General features: G+C 48.1%; 1 protein-coding gene across 1 annotated transcript; it reads left to right on the top strand.

Moving 5' to 3' along the window:
• Positions 1-18,820: 18,820 nt before the first annotated feature.
• On the top strand, positions 18,821-21,545 carry LOC125512155 (urea-proton symporter DUR3). Its single transcript, XM_048677235.1, has 3 exons — positions 18,821-19,215; positions 19,310-20,086; positions 20,185-21,545. Exons 1-3 carry the CDS (start codon positions 19,024-19,026, stop codon positions 21,382-21,384), a joined length of 2,169 nt encoding a protein of 722 aa, XP_048533192.1. The 5' UTR covers positions 18,821-19,023; the 3' UTR covers positions 21,385-21,545.
• Positions 21,546-23,049: the final 1,504 nt, after the last annotated feature.

Genomic DNA, 23,049 nt, shown 5'->3' on the forward strand with positions numbered 1-23,049 from the left:
TGCTGCTTCGCCTGCACCTCATGGGAACGAGTAGAAGCTCTATGTCTTCAAACCTTTTTGGTCCTTACTGACAAAAGGGGGAGAAGCATATGAGTTGATAGTCTTAAAGCGGGTCCATATGGGTGGTTGCTTTACTTTTTGCTACATTTGTAAAGTGCTTACAACTCTCGCTTTTGAAACATTTGGTTCGTTTTTGAGTTGTAACACTTAAACTTGATGGTCGTCTGCTACTTTTTCGACACTATGTGATACGATGATAAATTCCGAACAAAGTCATTTGGCAGACGTCCATTTTCCATTTTCCATTATGCATGTCATTATCTTCGATATATCCTTTCATGCATGATGAATTGTCTTCATAAGTAAAAGAGGAGCTCCGCAAGTACAACCTGCCATGTGCATTTGCATTCAAAAGCAAATACTTATATGCACATCTTCAGGGGGAGCCTTCCTGCTACTTACGAAGACAATACTTAAATCCTTTACAATTTCACATACTTTTATCCCCGTTGAAAACTTCAACCAGTTTGTCATCAATCACCAAAAAGGGGGAGATTGTAAGTGCATCTAGTGCCACCCCTAGTTGGTTTTGGAGTATTGACGACAAACCTGGTTGAGGGACTAATGTGTTTGTGAGAATTGCAGGATAACACAGGTAGTAGTCCCTCACTGATTTGGTTTACCTACCGGAGATGACCCCTAAAAATGTATGAAGACATTGAAGACAAAGGTGGTATGTGAAGGTATCCACATTGAAGTCTATGACAAGAGAAGACATTGTGTGAAGACTATGGAGCACGAAGACTTAGTTGTTTCGTTGTTTCATTTTCTTCTTTGTTGAGTCATAGGAACCACCGTACTGTTAAGTGGGGTCCAAGTGAACCAGTCAGAATGACTGAAGTGATGCTTAACCAAAATCCTATGTCTTCGAGCGAAGACAATGAGAGAAAATCTTATCCAGAGCTGGATAAGTCAGCTTTGCTTGTAGCTCAAGTAAAGTTGTCGTGTGTGTTTGAAATCTGACCGTTGGAACACGTGTCAATTCCTTAGTGACCCAGGGTCATTTCGGACAAATCAGATCGGGTTGCCTAGTGGCTATAAATAGCCCACCTCCTACACCATAAATTGGTTGGCTGCTCAGAGTTAGTGCACGGTTTTTGTCGTTTGAGAGCAACCCACCTCGAAGCCTTTGAGAGAGAAATCCTTGCGAGGACAAAGCCCTAAACACCCAGAGCCAAAGAGTGTTAGGCATCACTGAAGTCTTCCTGTCTGTGTGATCTGAAGACTTATTACACTTGAGGTGTGACGCCCCAAGACCGGAGATTCAGATGCCATCCATGGATTCCGGGTTTCGTCAGGTGTTTTGTTTGCTTGTTGCTTTCCCCTTTGCATCATGTGCCTTGCATCATGTCATCATGTCAATATGCAACCCGTCTTAAAACCCACTAAATAATTTGTGTGGTTCTTCGATCCATTTAAATCGAGGGAAGAGTGACATATCTTTATAACATTATCCTCCTAATATTTATGGAGCTATTATAAATATTTCCATTCTTGTGGAATTACCGTGACACACTTGCAAAATATTTCCCCTTGCCTTCATCCCCTGCTTCATCTCCTTCTCCTTCCCTTCTATTTTCCTGTCTTTTGATAGTCCCATTTTTTCCCTTCTCTATTAATGTCCACTCTTTTCCTATAAATTCTAGACCATGCCAGGACCACCTCCTCCAATTTTCAGATCCTTTGGACTTGTTTGGTTGGATTTAAAAATGGCTCAAGTTTGAATCTAATTTAAACTTGAATTTTTTTTCTATCTCTAAAATATGCCAAACCATTTTATTCTATTTGTGCAAAGTTCCAGCGCTCTAAGAATATTTTATTTTCTGAAATATTCTTTCCCTAACCATCTCTGTATTTTTTTCTTCTCTCTATTTGTGTTCTTTTCTGTTAAAGCTAATAAGAGAGGAATGAGAGAGAGGAGTTCAGCTTAGGCCTGCCGCAGCCCAGTTGGGCCTCCCCTTCCGCGTCGGCCCACCTAGACCAACTCCCGCGCCGGCCCAACTTAAACCCCCACTAACCCTAGCCCGCACAACCTCTCGCTCTCTCTCGTCTTCCCCTCGCGCCGCCAGGAGGCAGAGCGCCTGCCTCGCTCGACCCCTCCTCTCACCCGTAACCCTCGTTCCCCATCTCCATCTCTCCCTCTCGATCTCGCGCGCCTCCCTCTGCAGCGCTAGTCCCCGACCGCGCCTCCTCCAGCCACCTTCCATGGCGCCGTTCCCCGCTTCTACCATCCTCCACGCTCAGCAGGAAGACCGCGCCGCCTGTCCCCTTCGTTCAGGTCGGAGCTCGCCGGGGCCCCCAGCATCGGTCGCCTTGCCGCCTCGAGCACCCGCACCCGCCGCACGCAAGGCCACCAGGACAGCTCATCGGAGCTCTCAACGCTGGCGACCTTCAAGACCTCTTCCCTCGCGCCTCTTTTTCCTTCTCTTTCCGTCCTCCACCTCTCATCTCTCTTGTTCTCTGTAACAGGAGACCATCTCATGGCCGTCGAACCCCTGCCTCGACTCGGTTCTCACCGGGGACGCCGTCAAACGGCCGGATCAACACCTCCCTCTGTGCCCTGCATCCCGGAGCCAGCCGCCTCAAGCCCTCGTTCTCGTCTGCGCCAAGTCCAGTGAGGGATCGCCGTACCGTTGACCGCAGCGACCTCCCCTGCTCCTTTTAGTGGACCACGAGGCGTGCCCCTCGCAACGTTCCTCCAGCAGGACCAGCTCCATTGACCTTTGCACCCACCACGGCCTCCCCTCCTTGCGTGGGTTACGCCCCTCTCCATGGCCAAGAACGGGACCCCATGAACGTCAAGTTCCTCCACGACGCCCGAACGACTACATGACGACCCTGGACATGGGACTGCAAAACGCCAAGTACATGGATATGCCAAGTTCCTCTCCGAAACGGGTACAAATACGCCCGGCGATGCGACAAGTACCTCTACCGATGACCCAGAACATCTACGAAAACGTGTACCACTACCGTCGTCGTGCACCACTACTTCCCTCAATGGCTCGTGAACGACTACTCCGGTCCTCTTCGAAACGCACGCTTCGAAGGTATAACCGCCGAGAACGAACGCCTGTGGACGAATGCATGAGTTGTATGAGATGCATGTTTGGATGTTGTATCCGCCCGTGAACGGTAGTTGTTCCTCTTCGTTGCCATGCCGTCGACCCGTGGGAACCCGGTAACCGGGATAACCCCATCTTCTTGCATGACACAATCGCACCCACTTCCTTTTGCACCGGTATCCCCGTGAGCTACCGGATCATCGGAATGTTGCCGCGGCGTCATTTCCGTTTCGTCGCTGTGGTACCCCTTTCTTTCTACCACGGTGACACAAATGCTCTCATCACGCTCATGTCAACTTTTAATAATACTTGCATAAAAACTTGATCATGTCATCCGCATCATGTTAACAACATTTAGATGGTTTAAATTCTTGTTTGCATTAATTTACTAATGCATATGGGGATTTACCGGATTTGTTGTTTACTATATCCGGCCCCATTTAAATTGTTTAGATAGATAATCCCTTTATGTTTCACCTCTTGACATGCTTAACAACATTTAATATTGTTGGGTACATAACCGAGAGAGAACTAAATAAGTCATGTGGTGTTTCTTCAATATGCAACTCGTTGCATATTGATCTCCACTTAATTTGTAGTTTTGTTTGTGCACTTTGCCATGCCATGCATATTTAAACCGCACATGCACCATACTTGGTTGCGCATCATGCCATGTTTATGTGATGGTTGTTTACTATGTTGTGTGCTTCTTTCCGGTGTTGCTTCTTCGGAGTGGGTCCGATTACGTCGCGTCGTTTGTGAGGATCCGTTCGTCTACGTCCGTTTGTCTTCTTCATGGACTCGTTCTTCTTCCTGCGGGATTTCAGGCAAGATGACATACCCTCAAAATCACTTCTATCTTGCTTGCTAGTTTGCTCGCTCTTTTGCTATGCTATGTTGCGATACCTACCTTGCTTATCATGCTCCATATTTGTTGAACAAGCTCTAACCCACCTTGTCTAGCAAACCGTTGTTTGGCTATGTTTACGCTTTGCTCAGCCTCTTATAGCGTTGTTTAGTTTGCAGGTGAGATTGAAGCTTGTTCATGTTTGGAACATGGATATTTGTTGGGATATCACAATATCTATTTAATTAATGCATCTATATACTTGGTAAGGGTGGAAGGCTCGACTTATATGCTTGGTGTTTTTGTTCCACTCTTGCCGCCCTAGTTTCGTCACATCGGTGTTATTCCCGGATTTTGGTTCTTACGCGGTTGGGTTATAATGGGAACCCTTTGATGTTCGCTTGAATAAAAACTCTCCAGCAAGGCAACATTGGTTTTTACATTTGCCACTAGCCTTTTCTTTCCTTAGGTAGGCTGCCGAGTGTCATCTTTATTTAACCCCGGGCCAGTGCTCCTCTGAGTGTTGGTCAACTGTCAGCTGCCGACGGCCACCAGGGGCAATTCTGGGCTGGCTAACCGGAACCTTGGAATCCGTGTGCCCTGAGAAAGAGATATGTGCAGCTCCTATGGGATTTGTCGCACCTTCGGGTGGCTTTGCTGGTCTTGTTTTTACCATTGTCGAATGTCTTGTAACGGGATTCCGAGTCTGATCGGGTCTTCCCGCTAGAAGGAATATCCTTCGTTGACCGTGAGAGCTTGTGATGGGCTAAGTTGGGGCACCCCTGCAGGGATTTGAACTTTTGAAAGCCGTGCCCGCGGTTATGAGCAGATTGGAATTTGTTAATGTCCGGTTGTAGAAAACTTAAAGTTTATCTTAGTTAAAACGCATCAACCGCGTGTGTAACCATGATGGTCTCTTTCCGGCGGAGTCCGGGAAGTGAACACGGTGTTGGAGTAATGCTTGACGTAGGTTGTTCTAGGATCAATTCTTGATCATAGTTTTTCGACCGTGCTTTGCTTCTCTCTCTTTTGCGAATATGTTAGCCCACCATATATGCTAGGTCGCTTGCTGGCAGCTCCACTCATACTTTTACCTTACATAAGCTTAAATAGTCTTGATCGCGAGGGTGTGAGAATTGCTGAGTCCCGTGACTCACAGATACTTCCAAAACAGTTTGGCAGGTGCCGATGTTACCAAGCAGGTGAACAACTGAGTCCGGAGGAGCTCGATGAAGACTTTGTTCCGTTGTGTTGTTTCGTTCAGTTGATTCAGGTAGTGGAGCCCAGTTGGGACGATCGGGGATCTGTGTAGCATTTGGGGTAGTCTTCTTTCATTTTGGTTCCGTAGTCGGACCTTGATTATATCTGGATGATGTAATACTTTATTCATGTATTGTGTGAAGTGGCGATTGTAAGCCAACTATGTATCTCTTTCCCTTATGTATTACATGGGTTGTGTGAAGATTACCTCACTTGCGACATTTCTTTCAATGCGGTTATGCCTCTAAGTCGTGCTTCGACACGTGGGAGATATAGCCGCATCGAGGGCGTTACAAGTTGGTAATCAGAGCCTTCCCCGACCTTAGGAGCCCCCTGCTTGATCGAATCGCTGGCGTTATTGAGTCTAGAAAATGTTTTGAGTCATTTAGGAATTATATATCGGAGATTAGGATTCTTTATACTCCGCAGTCCCTTCGTCGCTCTGGTGAGGCATCCCGACGTAGAGTTTTGAATCTTCTCTTCTCAAATTTCACTAACAAAATTTTAGGATCACGCGGGTATCTTGGAATCTTTCTGATGGTTTTGTGATGAGAACATTGTTCTTGGTGCCTCCTGTCATTTAGGGGTTGTGGCAGTGTCCCGGGGAGTTGAGCTCCGAGGTGTTGTCGTAACAATTTTATCGTTGCAGTTCTGGAATACCTGAGATTAGTTTCGCCAACATCGAAAATCTCTTTTATGCAGTTGTTGGTTAGATAACCTCGACGCCACCCAGTACCGGGGCAGGAGTTCGGGAGTATTGCCATAACTTATATAACGGATGCTTTTCGAAGGTTGAGGTAGATGATTTCTGAAGTTTTCTTGGTTATGTGTTGAAGGATGGATATAGCTGGATGTAGGATTTGCTAGTTTTGGGTGAGATATTATGCTTCCCCTGTATCCCCAACACCTGATTGCATAACCGAGAAAGTTTCGGGAGTTTATAAGTGGGAATTCAAGTAGCTCTTAGGATATCTTTCCGACAGATGTATGATATGAAATTGGGGTTCGACGTCTAGTGGTCCGCTTATTCACGGTTGGTTTTACAGTGGTCTCCTTGTGTCTTAAAGAGTCCTTGGCTATGCCGACTCGGGGACGCTTCGTATGTCATCTGCACTGCCTTGTACATGATGGTGTTGTACGATCGAGCCCGTGTAGGCCCCACCACGAAAACTTCAGACGAAATCTCTATCATATGTTTGTTTCGGCTTATTCTGCAAGCCAACCCTTTGTTTTGTTTTGAGTTGTGGTATTCGAGTTGCTTCGAAGTCAAATGTTGATTCCATACCTTTTCCTAAGCAGTGTTCTCATATTCCTATGTGGATACTAATACTTCATGATAATCGATAGTGTCATGTCAATCCTTTTCAACCGGTGTGTTTCTCTTCAAGTGGTTCCGATCATTTCAACATTCACAAGATCAATTATCAGTTCTTCTCAACGGTGTTTGCTTCATCCGTTCGAAGTTGTCTTTGTTTTCCCACCCTCCCACCCTTGTTTCTTCAAGGACTCATATTTCTTAATCAAGTATCCATTTTATTGATGGGAAGCTTCTCCATTCCTTTTCCGTCAATATTCTTACCCGGTGATTCGCAAGAAGATGCTAACGAAGCTTCAAGTTCGTCTCTCGTCACTCATTTTCTTCTCCGGTGGATTTAATTCAAGCTTTGGTATTGAGCATACTCCTTTTCTTTTTGCCCAATGCCTACTTATGCCGGTGCACCTCTTAATCTTCCCCGCTTGCTATTCTTTTGTTCTGGAGTGCTAAAGATATCTCAGAAGATTCGTGTTTCCACTCTTAATCCGTTCAAGCTATTTTGAGGATGTTATCTCATTCAAGCCTTTTAATTCAACCGGTGCAATCTCTCTTTTCAAGTAATCATTTCAATGGTGTTCCTTTTGAGTGGGCCCTAACCCACAAGTCTTTTTCCAGGATCTTACCTGACTCTTCTCTTTTTCCCGGCGTTATTCTCAAATCTTCTAAAGTTTGACGTAAGAATGAATTATCATCAGTCAAATGTCTTTCTCCAAGATCTTACAAATTCTTTTCATTGTTGGATAAACCTCTCCTCTTTTAATCATTCCGGAGTGTCTAAAAAAATCATGGTGATGTTTCTCGTCATCATTATCAAATTTTGAAGACCGAAGAAGAGTTTTTCCTCCATATCTTATCCGTTCTCTCAAAGATTCGTGATTCTAGCTTGTTGCCATCCTCTCATAATTCTCTTCGGTTGTGAGATTTCTTTTCACCTATCCGGAGCAATTCAGGAGTCTTTTCAGTTTGATCATCCGGAGTCCATCTTCTTAGATTTATTCATTCTCAGCTTTCAGCTCTCTTCCTCTAAATCTTATCGGTGCTTCATTCAAGTGTTCTCTAGTCATCTCGGAATCTCTTCGTTCACTTGTATCTAAATTCTCTCAAGTATCCTCGTTCATTTTCAATTCTACTGGTGGTTCGTTCAAGAGTTCTCTTCCTTGGTTATCATATCAATTTATTCGTTGCTTTAATTCCTACTGGTGGTTTGTTGAAGACCTTCTCAACGTTGTGCTATATCTATCTTAATCCTTTCTACGAGAATAAGTGGTGTGCCAAATCCATTGTTTGTCATCAATTTAATTGGTGAAGGATAAGCATAATGTAATTCTTATTCTTGTTTCATCGAGTGACCTAAATTACCTTTTTCGGAGGCTCATCAAATTCTTGTTTCCATTTGTTCATCTTTCTTTTCCCGGAGTTACAAGTTCTCTCAATTACCTCGTCACAGAGATCCATCTAAATCATTACAAGTTTTCACCTTGCGTTTTCAACTTCTCTTTCCTTCCGTTTGATCATCCTTTTGTTACCGGAGTTCTTCATAAAGGTTCTACATGATGGTTCATCAAGGATTTAATTCCTTCTCGAAGTGTTCATCGAAGATTCTTTTCAGAGGAGCTCAAGTATTCTTCTTTGTGCAATCCGGAGTGCAATTCTTTCTACCTTATCTTTTCAGGTGGTATTATGTCATTCTTGATAATTTGAGTTCATGTTTCATGATTCACATGTTGTTAAGAATGAGATATTTTAAATCCGTCAATCTCGTCATTTGAGTTATCTTGGGTAATATTTCACCTAAAGCTTTCCCTAAGGATTGTTGCTATTATGGTGCTTATAAATGACCCAAGTTCTTCAGCTTTCCTCCCGGTGAAATATTTTCTCGTCTCCTTGTTCATATCAATCCAATTCTTTTTCCCGTGAGTGGCAGAATTTCATCTCATAGTTTTGAGTTCTTCTCCATAAGCCCAATACAAGATTATTCTTTTCATTGTTGGTTTTCCAACAACTCCGCTCTAGCATTTATGGTAAGCCTGATCTTACAAGATCTTGTTTCCTTCCGTTCATACCATCCATTCTTTCTTTTCTTCCGGTGGCATTGTGATGTTTCTCTCTTCAGTCATCATCTCAAATGGTGAGGATCGTGTTCTTTTCATGCTTATCCATTTAACCAGAGTGTTGTGTCCTCTGCTCAAGTTCTTTTCATCTTGTCAAGCTTCATATCACTTTTCAACTGGAGTTCTGCCCGAGATTATTCTTCTTTGATCTTTGTTTATCTCAACCAGAGTGGTTTCAATTCCTTCTTGTCCTTTGCGCTCGTCATTCTTACCTTTGCAATCTCAAGGTTCCATATTGTTCCTTGTTCCTCTTTTTCCAACGGAGTGTTTTCAACTTCGTTTATCTCCGTTGTATTTTTTTTCTCGAAATGACTTAACCTCTCAAGGCTCGTGGTTTCACTCGTTTGTCAAAGAAGCAACTTAGCTTTAGCTCTTCTCTTTCTCTTCCGTTTTCCCTCCGGTGCCATTCTAGATCTCGGGACGAGATCCTCTCGTAGTGGTGGAGTGTTGTGACGCCCCAAGACCGGAGATTCAGATGCCATCCATGGATTCCGGGTTTCGTCAGGTGTTTTGTTTGCTTGTTGCTTTCCCCTTTGCATCATGTGCCTTGCATCATGTCATCATGTCAATATGCAACCCGTCTTAAAACCCACTAAATAATTTGTGTGGTTCTTCGATCCATTTAAATCGAGGGAAGAGTGACTTCTCTTTATAACATTATCCTCCTAATATTTATGGAGCTATTATAAATATTTCCATTCTTGTGGAATTACCGTGACACACTTGCAAAATATTTCCCCTTGCCTTCGTCCCATGCTTCATCTCCTTCTCCTTCCCTTCTATTTTCCTGTCTTTTGATAGTCCCATTTTTTTCCCTTCTCTATTAATGTCCACTCTTTTCCTATAAATTCTAGACCGTGCCAGGACCACCTCCTCCAATTTTCAGATCCTTTGGACTTGTTTGGTTGGATTCAAAAATGGCTCAAGTTTGAATCTAATTTAAACTTGAATTATTTTTCTATCTCTAAAATATTGCCAAACCATTTTATTTTATTTGTGCAAAGTTCCGGCACTCTAAGAATATTTTATTTTCTAAAATATTCTTTCCCTAACCATCTCTGTATTTTTTTCTTCTCTCTATTTGTGTTCTTTTCTGTTAAAGCTAATAAGAGAGGAATGAGAGAGAGGAGTTCAGCTTAGGCCTGCCGCAGCCCAGTTGGGCCTCCCCTTCCGCGTCGGCCCACCTAGGCCAACTCCCGTGCCGGCCCAACTTAAACCCCCACTAACCCTAGCCCGCACAACCTCTCGCTCTCTCTCGTCTTCCCCTCGCGCCGCCAGGAGGCAGAGCGCCTGCCTCGCTCGACCCCTCCACTCACCCATACCCCTCGTTCCCCATCTCCATCTCTCCCTCTCGATCTCGCGCGCCTCCCTCTGCAGCGCTAGTCCCCGACCGCGCCTCCTCCAGCCACCTTCCATGGCGCCGTTCCCCGCTTCTACCATCCTCCACGCTCAGCAGGAAGACCGCGCCGCCTGTCCCCTTCGTTCAGGTCAGAGCTCGCCGGGGCCCCCAGCACCGGTCGCCTTGCCGCCTCGAGCACCCGCGCCCGCCGCGTGCAAGGCCACCGGACCAGCTCATCGGAGCTCTCAACGTCGGTGACCTTCAAGACCTCTTCCCTCGCTCCTCTTTTTCCTTCTCTTTCCCTCCTCCACCTCTCATCTCTCTTGTTCTCTGTAACAGGAGACCATCTCATGCCCGCCGAACCCCTGCCTCGACTCGGTTCTCACCGGGGACGCCGTCAAACGACCGAATCAACACCTCCCTCTGTGCCCTGCATCCCGGAGCCAGTCGCCTCAAGCCCTTGTTCGCATCTGCGCCAAGTCCAGTGAGGGATCGTCATACCGTTGACCGCAGTGACCTCCCCTGCTCCTTTTAGTGGACCACGAGGCGTGCCCCTCGCAACGTTCCTCCAGCAGGACCAGCTCCGTTGACCTTTGCACCCACCCCAGCCTCCCCTCCTTGCATGGGTTGCGCCCCTCTCCATGGCCAAGACCGGGACCCCGTAAACGTCAAGTTCCTCCACGACGCCCGAACAACTACATGACGACCCTGGACATGGGACTGCAAAACGCCAAGTACATGGATATGCCAAGTTCCTCTCCGAAACGGGTACGAATACGCCCGGCGATGCGACAAGTACCTCTACCGACGACCCAGAACATCTACGAAAACGTGTACCACTACCGTCGTCGTGTACCACTACTTCCCTCAATGGCTCGTGAACGACTACTCCGGTCCTCTTCGAAACGCACGCTTCGAATGTTGCCGCGGCGTCATTTCCGTTTCGTCGCTATGGTACCCCTTTCTTTCTACCACGGTGACACAAATGCTCTCATCACGCTCATGTCAACTTTTAATAATACTTGCATAAAAACTTGATCATGTCATCCGCATCATGTTAACAACATTAAGATGGTTTAAATTGTTATTTGCATTAATTTACTAATGCATATGGGGATTTACCGGATTTGTTGTTTGCTATATCCGGCCCCATTTAAATTGTTTAGATAGATAATCCCTTTATGTTTCACCTCTTGACATGCTTAACAACATTTAATATTGTTGGGTACATAACCGAGAGAGAACTAAATAAGTCATGTGGTGTTTCGTCAATATGAAACTCGTTGCATATTGATCTCCACTTAATTTGTAGTTTTGTTTGTGCACTTTGCCATGCCATGCATATTTAAACCGCACATGCACCATACTTGGTTGCGCATCATGCCATGTTTATGTGATGGTTGTTTACTATGTTGTGTGCTTCTTTCCGGTGTTGCTTCTTCGAGTTGGTTCCGATTACGTCGCGTTTGTGAGGATCCGTTCGTCTACGTCCGTTTGTCTTCTTCATGGACTCGTTCTTCTTCCTTGCGGGATTTCAGGCAAGATGACCATACCCTCAAAATCACTTCTATCTTTGCTTGCTAGTTGCTCGCTCTTTTGCTATGCCTATGTTGCGATACCTACCACTTGCTTATCATGCCTCCCATATTGTTGAACCAAGCCTCTAACCCACCTTGTCCTAGCAAACCGTTGTTTGGCTATGTTACCGCTTTGCTCAGCCCCTCTTATAGCGTTGTTAGTTGCAGGTGAAGATTGAAGCTTGTTCCATGTTTGGAACATGGATATTTGTTGGGATATCACAATATCTCTTATTTAATTAATGCATCTATATACTTGGTAAAGGGTGGAAGGCTCGACCTTATGCCTGGTGTTTTGTTCCACTCTTGCCGCCCTAGTTTCCGTCACATCGGTGTTATGTTCCCGGATTTTGCGTTCCTTACGCGGTTGGGTTATAATGGGAACCCCTTGAATGTTCGCCTTGAATAAAACTCCTCCAGCAAGGCCCAACATTGGTTTTACCATTTGCCACCTAGCCTTTTCTTTCCCTTAGGTAGGCCTGCCCAAGTGTCATCTTTATTTAAACCCCCGGGCCAGTGCTCCTCTGAGTGTTGGTCCAACCTGTCAGCTGCCGACGGCCACCAGGGGCAATTCTGGGCTGGCCTACCGGAACCTTGGACAATCCGGTGTGCCCTGAGAAAGAGATATGTGCAGCTCCTATCGGGATTTGTCGGCACCTTCGGGTGGCTTTGCTGGTCTTGTTTTACCATTGTCGAAATGTCTTGTAACCGGGATTCCGAGTCTGATCGGGTCTTCCCGCTAGAAGGAATATCCTTCGTTGACCGTGAGAGCTTGTGATGGGCTAAGTTGGGGCACCCCTGCAGGGATTTGAACTTTTGAAAGCCGTGCCCGCGGTTATGAGCAGATTGGAATTTGTTAATGTCCGGTTGTAGAAAACTTAAAGTTTATCTTAGTTAAAACGCATCAACCGCGTGTGTAACCATGATGGTCTCTTTCCGGCGGAGTCCGGGAAGTGAACACGGTGTTGGAGTAATGCTTGACGTAGGTTGTTCTAGGATCAATTCTTGATCATAGTTGTTCGACCGTGCTTTGCCTTCTCTCTCTTTTGCGAATATGTTAGCCACCATATATGCTAGTCGCTTGCTGCAGCTCCACCTCATACCTTTTACCTTACCCATAAGCTTAAATAGTCTTGATCGCGAGGGTGTGAGATTGCTGAGTCCCCGTGACTCACAGATACTTCCAAAACCAGTTTGCAGGTGCCGATGTTACCAAGCAGGTGACACAACTGAGCTCCGGAGGAGCTCGATGAAGACTTTGTTCGTTGTGTTGTTTCGTTCCAGTTGATCAGTAGTGGAGCCCAGTTGGGACGATCGGGGATCTGTGTAGCATTTGGGGTAGTCTTCTTTCATTTTGGTTCCGTAGTCGGACCTTGATTGTATCTGGATGATGTAATGCTTTATTCATGTATTGTGTGAAGTGGCGATTGTAAGCCAACTATGTATCTCTTTCCCTTATGTATTACATGGGTTGTGTGAAGATTACCTCACTTGCGACATTGCTTTCAATGCGGTTATGCCTCTAAGTCGTGCTTCGACATGTGGGAGATATAGCCACATCGAGGGCGTTACATGAGGACTGTGAATCCTCCAGCCGGTTAGGCGTCGCGTTCTGAGCATCCAAGAGTCATTGTGGATCACCGGTGAACGAAGTCTATGAAGGTTTGGAAGTCTACCTTGAAGACTTACCAGAGTAATTGGGCGAGGACTGGGTGTCCTTAGCTCAAGGGGAATAAGGTGAAGACACGGTCTTCTGAGTTGAATCTCAGCCTACCTAACCAGACATACAGTTGTCAAAGCAACTGGAACTGGTCCAACAAATCATTGTCTTCAACGAGCCACTGGTTCTATCCTTCCCATCTCTTTATTTGCAGATTGGTCCTTGTGAAGTCATTGCCTGTTTTCATTATCTATTTGTCTTCACTGTGTGACTGCTTGTTCTGATTGGCTTCATACTATCTTCCATCCTGATCCATACTGCCTAGCTGCTATTAGTCTTTGTGCTTTCACTTCATTGAATACTTGACTATGGCTTGGCTAGTGTAGTCTACCTTTCGCTGCATGTTAATAGGTTCATTTCTATCGTCTATCTTCAAAACTTCCATGTTATGAAGACTTTCATAAAAATCGCCTATTCACCCCCCCTCTAGTCGATCACTAGCACTTTCAGCGACGCAAAGGAGTAAGGCTATGATGGCTATCAATGTAATGGCAAGAGTGATATGTCCAATACCAAGACGAGGTTACCGTTCTTGCTTACGGTATGGTGTCAAAATGGTGGCACGAATACGAAGATATAGTCGAGGTGGTCGTTGTTGATGATGCGTCCGTGGCGAAGATGAGCGGCGGTGATGTTGATGTCGAACCGTACCTAGATAGCCGAAACACAAAAGGACATGGAACCGCAATTCAAATTCTCAAAGCTCAAAGTGGCAACACGCGTCGGAGTACGGAACGGGTAAGCAATGGTGGTGGTATGCGGAAGTGGTGATGGTGTATAGGTGGTAGGAGTGCGTATGCGGAAATGTGGGGCGGTGGTGGTGACTAAACTGAAAAAAATTCAGTTTCGTCAGGGATCGTCGGACGTCCGGGCTGGGCCGGTCGTCCGGTCGTCGGACGTCCGGTGCCTGGGCAATTTTCGGGCACGGGATGAACTTCACGTGGGCGTGGTGGAGAGGTCAAAATTCGTCGAATCCGGGCGATTTCGTGGATGGAAAGGGTGGAGACAAGGGGGAAAAGGTAGATCCACTCAAGGCAAAGTAAATCCACGAATCAAATCCAACAAAATTTCAACACACCAACAAATCACAAAAAAAATTGGGGCTATTTTTGTAGGGAATTTTCAGATTAGGGACAAAAGCAACAAAAAGTAGGCTAGCAACACAACGGGGAGGCTCCGTAATCATGATCAACATGGCTCTAGATACCAAGATGGTGTAGGGTAGAACCCTAATCGGCCAATCTTTCACGAAAGGAGCGGATCCCGCGAAGAACACGAAGAACAAGAGGAAGGAAACGAGGGAAAACATGAGGGAAACACGAGATAAACACTAAACCAACAAGAAATAGTCACACATATGCTAGATCCTCGAGTACAGAAGAGAACACACGATCCACGGACAACTAAGGACGATACAAAGGTAGCCGGTCTTCTCCGTGAGGAGGTCTTGATGTTCTTCTCCGCAAGGAGGTCTTGAATCCAAAGGGATCTTCTCCGAAGAGGGGCCGCGGTCTCTCCCGTGGAGTAGATCCGATGTGGATGAGCAATGCTCTATCTCTAAATATGAGCTAAACCAATGCTAACCCTAGCTAGGAGGAATAGGAGGTCTATTTATAGTCTTAGTGCAAAAGGGGGCGAAGTGGGGGGTCCATGGGCTGCAGCCCAACACATGGCAGCGCACAGGCGTTGGACGTCCGGGAGTCACCGGTCGTCCGGAGGCTCGCGAGGGTCCGGACGTCCGGTGCCTGTTGGACGTCCGTAGATTCGGCTCAGGTGTGCTTCGGTCGGACGTCCGGTCAGGGTCGGTCGTCCGGGCGCCGCTCGTCCGGGTGGCCTCGGAATTCCATCGTTTTGGCTCGGGTGAGGAGGTGTCGGACGTCCGGTCTGGGTCGGACGTCCGTAGCTTGGAGATCGCTGGACGTCTGGTCCTGGTCGGTCGTCCGGAGCCTGTAGCTTCTTCCGCATCTCTTCTTCTTCTCCGTCTTCACGTCCATCTTCCTCTTCTTCTTCTCCTTGCTCCTTAGCTTCTTCATGGCCAACTCCTAGATACCTGAGTATGCACAATGTCTCTGTTTGAGGTAGTAGTCATGTCTCATGTGTATCGAAGTGGAAATGTGAGAGGAGAGATGTCACCTCGTTTTCGAGAGCTCTTGCACATGCTCGTGTCATGGGTCCGCTAGGCACTTGGTGAGACGATGGTAGGTCCATGGGGATGACCTTGGGATGCTCTTGCTAGATGAGTAGATAAAGCGGCTTCATCTTAATTCGGCTTCTCTAACAGCTAGTGGACCGTAAACCGACGGGTTAGCTGGAGTCCGGTTTCTTATTGAATTGAACAATCCTCCGACTGGCAAGAATTCTGATTTCCCTTCTGATGAGGACGATGTCCTGTAAGATTCCCATGTGGCCATGCCGTGAAGCGTTGTGGGTGGCATGACGTCATCCCTCCTAGCTAGGCTTGACCGCTAGGTCAAAAGAGATACGTCGTATCTACCCGGATCAAATGGGTCTGGCCCCACGCGGGGATCAAGGTGTCTTGGGACTTCACGATGGTCATATCCCAACATTGTCGTCTAAGTCGTAAATGCGGAAGAACAACCAAATGCTATCGATTTAGTTCCCTTTTGGCTATGATGGTGCCTTGATCTTTGCGCCTGCAACACGTGTAATGGGCGATTCTGTCGATGCAGTAGGCATGTACCACCACGCCCAGGCCGTTGCTTGGGCATCCTGAGCCGCTATAAAGGGGAGGTCACAACCAACGCAGGCTCATTCCATATTTGGTTGCTCGTCTTCTATCTTCTCCTTCTTCCCCGTGAACCTTCCCACCATTGTTGCTAGCTCTTGAGCTGCTTCATTTCCTCTTATTCCTCTGCAACCAAGACAAATACATTCAATGGTGTGTAGCGAGGGGTCACAGACGCGACAACAAGGGCAGAAGTGGCGCGGGCCGAGGAAGCGATGGCCGGAGCAGCGTTGCTGGTGAGGACAAAAAGGAGGGTCTTGCCAACAGTACGGAAGGGAAGTGGCTCTCCTCCACCACCAAGTGTAAGCACATGAGGGATCTTGTGGCAAAGGGATTCTTGTCGAGGAATGATGTATTTCCTTGGTCACCAGCGAAGAAAGGTCAGGCTGAGGGTCAGTATCGTCTGATTCACACTATGTTCGTGTGCAGAGGGCTCTTCCTTCCATTGCACAACTTTGTGCACGTCCTTCTTCACTTCTATGAGTGCTAGATGCACCACATCTCGCCCAATGTGGTTCTCCACATAGCCAATTTCATCACACTATGTGAATGCTTCCTTGGGATGGAGGCACATTTCAAGTTGTGGCGGTACTCCTTCCATGTTAAATTCAAGAAGAACGACAAAGCCGTGTGTGACTATGGAGGTGCTAACATCCAGCTACGCTTGTAGTATGATTGTTTGGGGCTCAACCTCCTGAAATTAGTATGGAGCTGGCAAACGGCTTGGTTCTACACTCCCGATCTCCCAGGAGAGGGAGGGTTGTCCCCTTATTCCAACACCCCTCCACTTGAAGTTATAGTGGTTGGTTCGCCCATCGTGCATGACGTCACTGTCATAAAGCCAATGGCGTCCCAAGAGTAAACGGTCATGGGCACCACATCTCATTCACGGTAGCCTCATATGCTCTAATTTTGAAAGTAATTTCAATTGTGTGCTCACTTTTGATACCGCCGGAATCACTCAACCATTGGACCTTGTATGGTTTAGGATGGCGCTTCTTTGAAGATGCAACTTGGATCCTAGTTCTTTACTTGCCAAATTCTGGCAGCTTCCTCCATTGATTATGACTTTGATGGATCTTCCATGAATGCTCGCTTTGTGTGGATGATATGGCCATGTTGGTCATCATCATTGTGTTGAAGTGTCAAGATTTTTGAGATAACGATATTAGGGCTCCTGTCAGTGTAATAAAACACTTGATCATGTTTGTCTTGATTGAGATGGCGATGACGAGCAACTTATTGCAAAGCTTCCATTGCTCCACTCAAAGACTCATACCAGGGCACTCTAATGACTTGCGACCAGGGCGTTTGCAACTGAATCATTCAATCTTGATTGTCTTGTCGTTTGAGTCCCTTGGGATATTAGTAATTGGTATAGTTATCGGTGCCTTGAAGCTTGAATGACCACCACTAGAGGGTAGCTTGAGTAGTTGAGTATAAGGCATCACACTTGAGGGAGCTTGAGTGTTGGTGTCTAAGGTTCTTGATGACAAGTAGAGTACTTGAAGCACTCAACATCTTCTTGTACTTGTCTCTCCACTTTTGTGGCTTGATGTACCATCTCAAGAAAATTATTGTATGGTTGAAAATCCTCAATCCGCTTGATTAGATGGTGGAGTCTATTGAGGAAACGAGCCATGGTTTTTCATCCGACTCCTTCACATTGTCTTAGATCATTGCAATTTCCATCTCCTTGTAGTATTCCTCCATGGACTTGGTGCCTTGCTTAAGAACTTGTAGCTTCTTGAAGAGATCTCAAGTATAGTGGGTAGGCACAAATATTGCCCTCATGACTCATTTCATGGCATCCCAAGTGGTGATGGGAGGTTTTTCCTTGCTCTTGTCATTGTTCAAGTGCTTGTTCCCACCATATGAGAGTGTATTCATCAAACTTAAGGAAGCCATCACCATTTTCTTTGCCTCATCAAAGTTATGAACGTGGAAGATTGTATCAACCTTGAGAGACCAAAAGAGATATTATTTGGGGTCGGTGCCGCCGAAGAACTTTAGCATGGTGAACTTGAGCTTGTCGAAACGCTCTTTACCGTCTTGTTTGTTGTGAGGTTGACGTTACACTTGGCGTTGACAACATGGGTTGTCGTCGCGCTCTTCATTATGTGATTGGCATGGAATGCAAGGTGCATTAGCCATGTGCCGCATCTCATGACATTTCTTGATGCAATCTTCTTCGCCTTGGCGCTCTACTCTTACCCTTAGATTTCACTATTGAAGGTTGTAAGTGACGTTTGCTGAAGCGGCTTGATTCAGATTCCGTCGTAAGTGTAGATTCTGGAGTAAAGAAATATCAGTTTACATCATGAATGAGTTAGTAGAAATCAGGACGTCTTTTCAGATTTAGACTCCACTGCACTCCATTTCTTATTACAGTGGATCATGACGCCTATCATGATTATACATGGCTTTGGCTACTTGCTCTTTTTTTTCTATAGCAAGCTGCAAAATGTTACAAGTTTTGCGCGGCAGGACGTATGAGGACGAGGTTGACAAAATAACTGGGAAAACGTAAGTGTATTTTTTAGTTTTTCTGTAAGATGAAAAATTATCTCTCTATATTTATTTGATTCAACTGGCATGAACATATACCAGTGGATTCTTATAAATGTTTTCATATTGGCTCGAAATAGCCCAAGTCAAAGATTCTCCCAACCACACAACAAAACACGGAAGTAATCTGAACCGATTGGTTAATTTTCCAAACAAACAACCAGTTGGTTAATTCTTTCTCCTCAACGACTTGTATATATACGGTGGCGCGCAGTGTGATTGATGCATCCATCCATCCATCCACATCCAACAGCCAGCAGCCAAGTGCCTTCCTATATTGGAGGAGTGTGAATCTCTCCACCCCTTCCCGATTCCCCATCCATCAGCTGGATTGGTAGAGTGAGCCGTTGACCGCAACGCGCGAGTCTTGGATTCCTGATTCGAGTTCGCCGTGGCGGAAGAGAGTTGATCCGATATGTCGGGCGGTGGCGGCGTGGTGTGCCCGCCGCCGGAGCTGGGTTTCGGCGGGCAGTACTACTCGGTGGTGGACGGGGTCTGCAGCCGCGACGAGAGCTTCTTCGGCGGCAAGCCGGTGCTGACGCAGGCCGTCGGGTACGCCGTCGTCCTCGGCTTCGGCGCCTTCTTCGCGCTCTTCACTTCCTTCCTGGTAATACAGTATTTTTTGATCACTTGTCATCATCAGGTAGAGAGATTAATTAGCGGATCGGAATTGACTGACGAAAACGAGAAAATGATGGTAGGTGTGGCTGGAGAAACGCTACGTCGGCGGGTCGCAGCTGCAGACGTCGGAGTGGTTCAACACCGCCGGCCGGAGCGTGAAGACGGGGCTGATCGCCAGCGTGATCGTGTCGCAGTGGACGTGGGCGGCGACCATCCTGCAGAGCTCCAACGTGGCGTGGCAGTACGGCGTGAGCGGGCCCTTCTGGTACGCCAGCGGCGCCACCGTGCAGGTGCTCCTCTTCGGGGTCATGGCCATCGAGATCAAGCGCAAGGCGCCCAACGCGCACACCGTCTGCGAGATCGTCAGGGCCCGGTGGGGCGCCCGCGCGCACCTCGTCTTCCTCGCCTTCTGCCTCGCCACCAACGTCATCGTCACCGCCATGCTGCTGCTCGGCGGCTCCGCCGTCGTGCACGCGCTCACCGGCGTCAACGTCTACGCCGCCAGCTTCCTCATCCCGCTCGGCGTCATCGTGTACACGCTCGCCGGCGGGCTCAAGGCCACTTTCCTCGCCAGCTACATCCACTCCGTCGTCGTGCACGCCGTGCTCCTCGTCTTCGTCTTCCTCGTCTACACCTCCAGCAGCAGCCTCGGCAGCCCCAAGGTGGTGTACGAGCGCCTCCTGGTTGTCGCCAGCGCCGCCAGGGACTGCTCCGGCGACCTCTCGCGCTCTGGTCAGTCTTGCGGCCCCGTCCACGGCAACCTCAAGGGTTCCTACCTCACCATGCTCAGCTCCGGCGGCCTCGTCTTCGGCATCATCAACATCGTCGGCAATTTCGGCACCGTCTTCGTCGACAACGTAAGTGACAGTCTTCCTTAATTGTCCCTCCCGCGCTCCGGTCCGGCAGTGTGCTGGTTTGCTTGATCGATCGCGCATTGGAATTGGATCAATTGCAGGGGTACTGGATGAGCGCGATCGCCGCTCGGCCGTCGTCGACGCACAAGGGGTACCTGCTGGGCGGCCTGGTGTGGTTCGCGGTGCCATTCTCGCTGGCAACATCGCTCGGCCTCGGCGCGCTCGCCCTCGACCTCCCCATCACCGCGGCGGAGGCGGCAAAGGGCCTCGTCCCGCCGGCCACCGCCACCGCGCTCATGGGCAAGCCCGGCTCCGTCCTCCTCCTCACGATGCTCTTCATGGCCGTCACCTCCGCTGGCTCCGCAGAGCTCGTCGCCGTCTCCTCCCTCTTCACCTACGACATCTACCGCACCTACGTCAACCCGGGCGCCTCCGGTAAGCAGATCCTCCTCGTGTCCAGGGCCGTCATCCTCGCCTTCGGATGCTCCATGGGCGTCCTGGCCGTCGTCCTCAACCTCGTGGGCGTGTCCCTCGGGTGGATGTACCTGGCCATGGGCGTCCTCGTGGGCTCCGCCGTCATCCCCATCGCTCTGCTGCTGCTCTGGAGCAAGGCCAACGCCTTCGGCGCCATGCTCGGCACCATCAGCGGCTGCGTCCTCGGCGTGATCGTCTGGCTCACGGTGGCCAAGGTGCAGTACGGCCGCGTCAACCTGGACACCACCGGCCGGAACGCGCCCATGCTGGCGGGCAACCTGGTGTCCATACTGCTGGGCGGGGCCGTGCACGGCGTGTGCAGCCTGGTGTCGCCGCAGAACTACGACTGGGAGAGCAGCAGGCGGATCACGACGGTGGAGAGCGTGGCCGCCGAAGACGACGACGAGCTCCAGGAGGCGAAGCTGGTGCACGCCAAGCGGTGGATCGTCAAGTGGGGCCTGGTGTTCACGGTCGTGATCGTGGTGCTGTGGCCGGCGCTGTCGGTGCCGGCGGGGAGGTTCAGCCTGGGGTACTTCACGCTGTGGGCGGCGATCGCGATCGCGTGGGGCACGGTGGGCTCGGCGGTGATCATCCTGATGCCGCTGGTGGAGAGCTGGGACACCATCAGCATGGTGTGCGCGGGGATGCTGACCAACGACATCGTGTACCAGCGCCTCGACGACGTGAACCTGCGGCTCAGGGCCATCATGGGGGCCATGCCCGAGGCCGAGAAGCGCTACCAGCAGCTGCAGCGGAAGGATGAGGTGGAGATGCACCCCGCCGGCACCCACCCGGCCGACGACAGCGACCACCTTTTGGAGAACTAAAATGTTCGATGTGTGTATCGTGTATGTACATGGACGCGTTCATTTCCACTCACAAAAGGTGTAGCCACTTTCACGGGACAGTGCACATCTTTACACACGCGAAGAAAAATATTATAAACTTCAGTGACCCGACGTGATACGGGTGCGCGTGCTTGGGTATATAAATGTGCGTGTCTCGTGTGTCTATGGCCGTGGAGCTTTGCTACACGCACGGAGAGATTTCACGGATGTTTACTGGGCGTGCTGATGTGGAAAGATGTGATTGGAAAGAAGAGGTGAAGCGGACCCCATTTTCATTAAAATCAGGGGGGAAAGTTAACAATCAGACTAGCCACAATGGATAGTAACATAGAGTAGTAACATGGGTCATTGTGGGTAGTCTAAGATGGAAGGAGTCCGTTGTAGCCCGTAAAGATCCGTGTGTGTAATATTTTCGATGGCCGTGCCCTAAAAAAGCAATTCTTTCATGCATGAAAGGTGCATGCATCAGCCGTCCACTCAGCCAGGAACTTGCAGACCAGCTAACGTATTCATATGTATGTATATTTTTATATGTATATTTTATCTAAAAAGATTTTCGCCCCGCTTTATATATGAAGCAACGATCAACAATAACTTGATAGAAACACACGCCATCATAACACACGCACACACCCAAAGCATGATACATAGGCGCAAGCGCCGATAGCAGCAACACTACCCCTAGCACTACAAGAGTAACCGGGAACACGCCATCGCGAAGAAATGAAGCCGCATACGACGAACCGTGGGCTCCAAGGCGGCACCTTCAGGAAGGATACGACACCGGAGCACCGCCACCGCCCGATCCGAGGATCAGAGTTTCCCCTGGAGCCGCACGACGGGCAGTGAGAGCCACGACGACGCCTTCAAGAAGGGAAGAAGCTTCGTCACCGTTGGTCCGTCTGGAGATAGACATGTTTTCACCCCGGCCAACACTCGACGCCACTGAACGCTACACCCCCGCTACCATGCCGCCCACACGGCCATGGCCACCAGGCTCTGAAGGAAATATGCCGTAGAGGCAATAATAAAGTTGTTATTTATATTTCCTTATATCATGATAAATGTTTATTATTCATGTTAGAATTGTATTAACCGGAAACTTAGTACATGTGTGAATACATAGACAAACAGAGTGTCCCTAGTATGCCTCTACTTGACTAGCTCGTTAATCAAAGATGGTTAAGTTTCCTAGCCATGGACATGTGTTGTCATTTGATAAACGGAATCACATCATTAGAGAATGATGTGATGGACAAGACCCATCCGTTAGCTTAGCATAATGATCGTTGAGTTCTATTGCTACTGCTTTCTTCATGACTTATACATGTTCCTCTGACTATGAGATTATGCAACTCCCGAATACTGGAGGAACACCTTGTGTGCTATCAAATGTCACAACGTAACTGGGTGATTATAAAGATACTCTACAGGTGTCTCCAACGGTGTTTGTTAAGTTGACATAGATCGAGATTAGGATTTGTTACTCTGTCTATCGGAGAGGTATCTCTGGGCCCTCTCGGTAATGCACATCACTATAAGCCTTGCAAGCAAATAATGAGTTAGTTGCAGGATGATGCATTACGGAACGAGTAAAGAGACTTGCCGGTAACGAGATTGAACTAGGTATTGAGATACCGACGA

Source organism: Triticum urartu, chromosome 1, assembly GCF_003073215.2.
Source record: "Triticum urartu cultivar G1812 chromosome 1, Tu2.1, whole genome shotgun sequence".
Classification (NCBI taxonomy): Eukaryota; Viridiplantae; Streptophyta; class Magnoliopsida; order Poales; family Poaceae; genus Triticum; species Triticum urartu.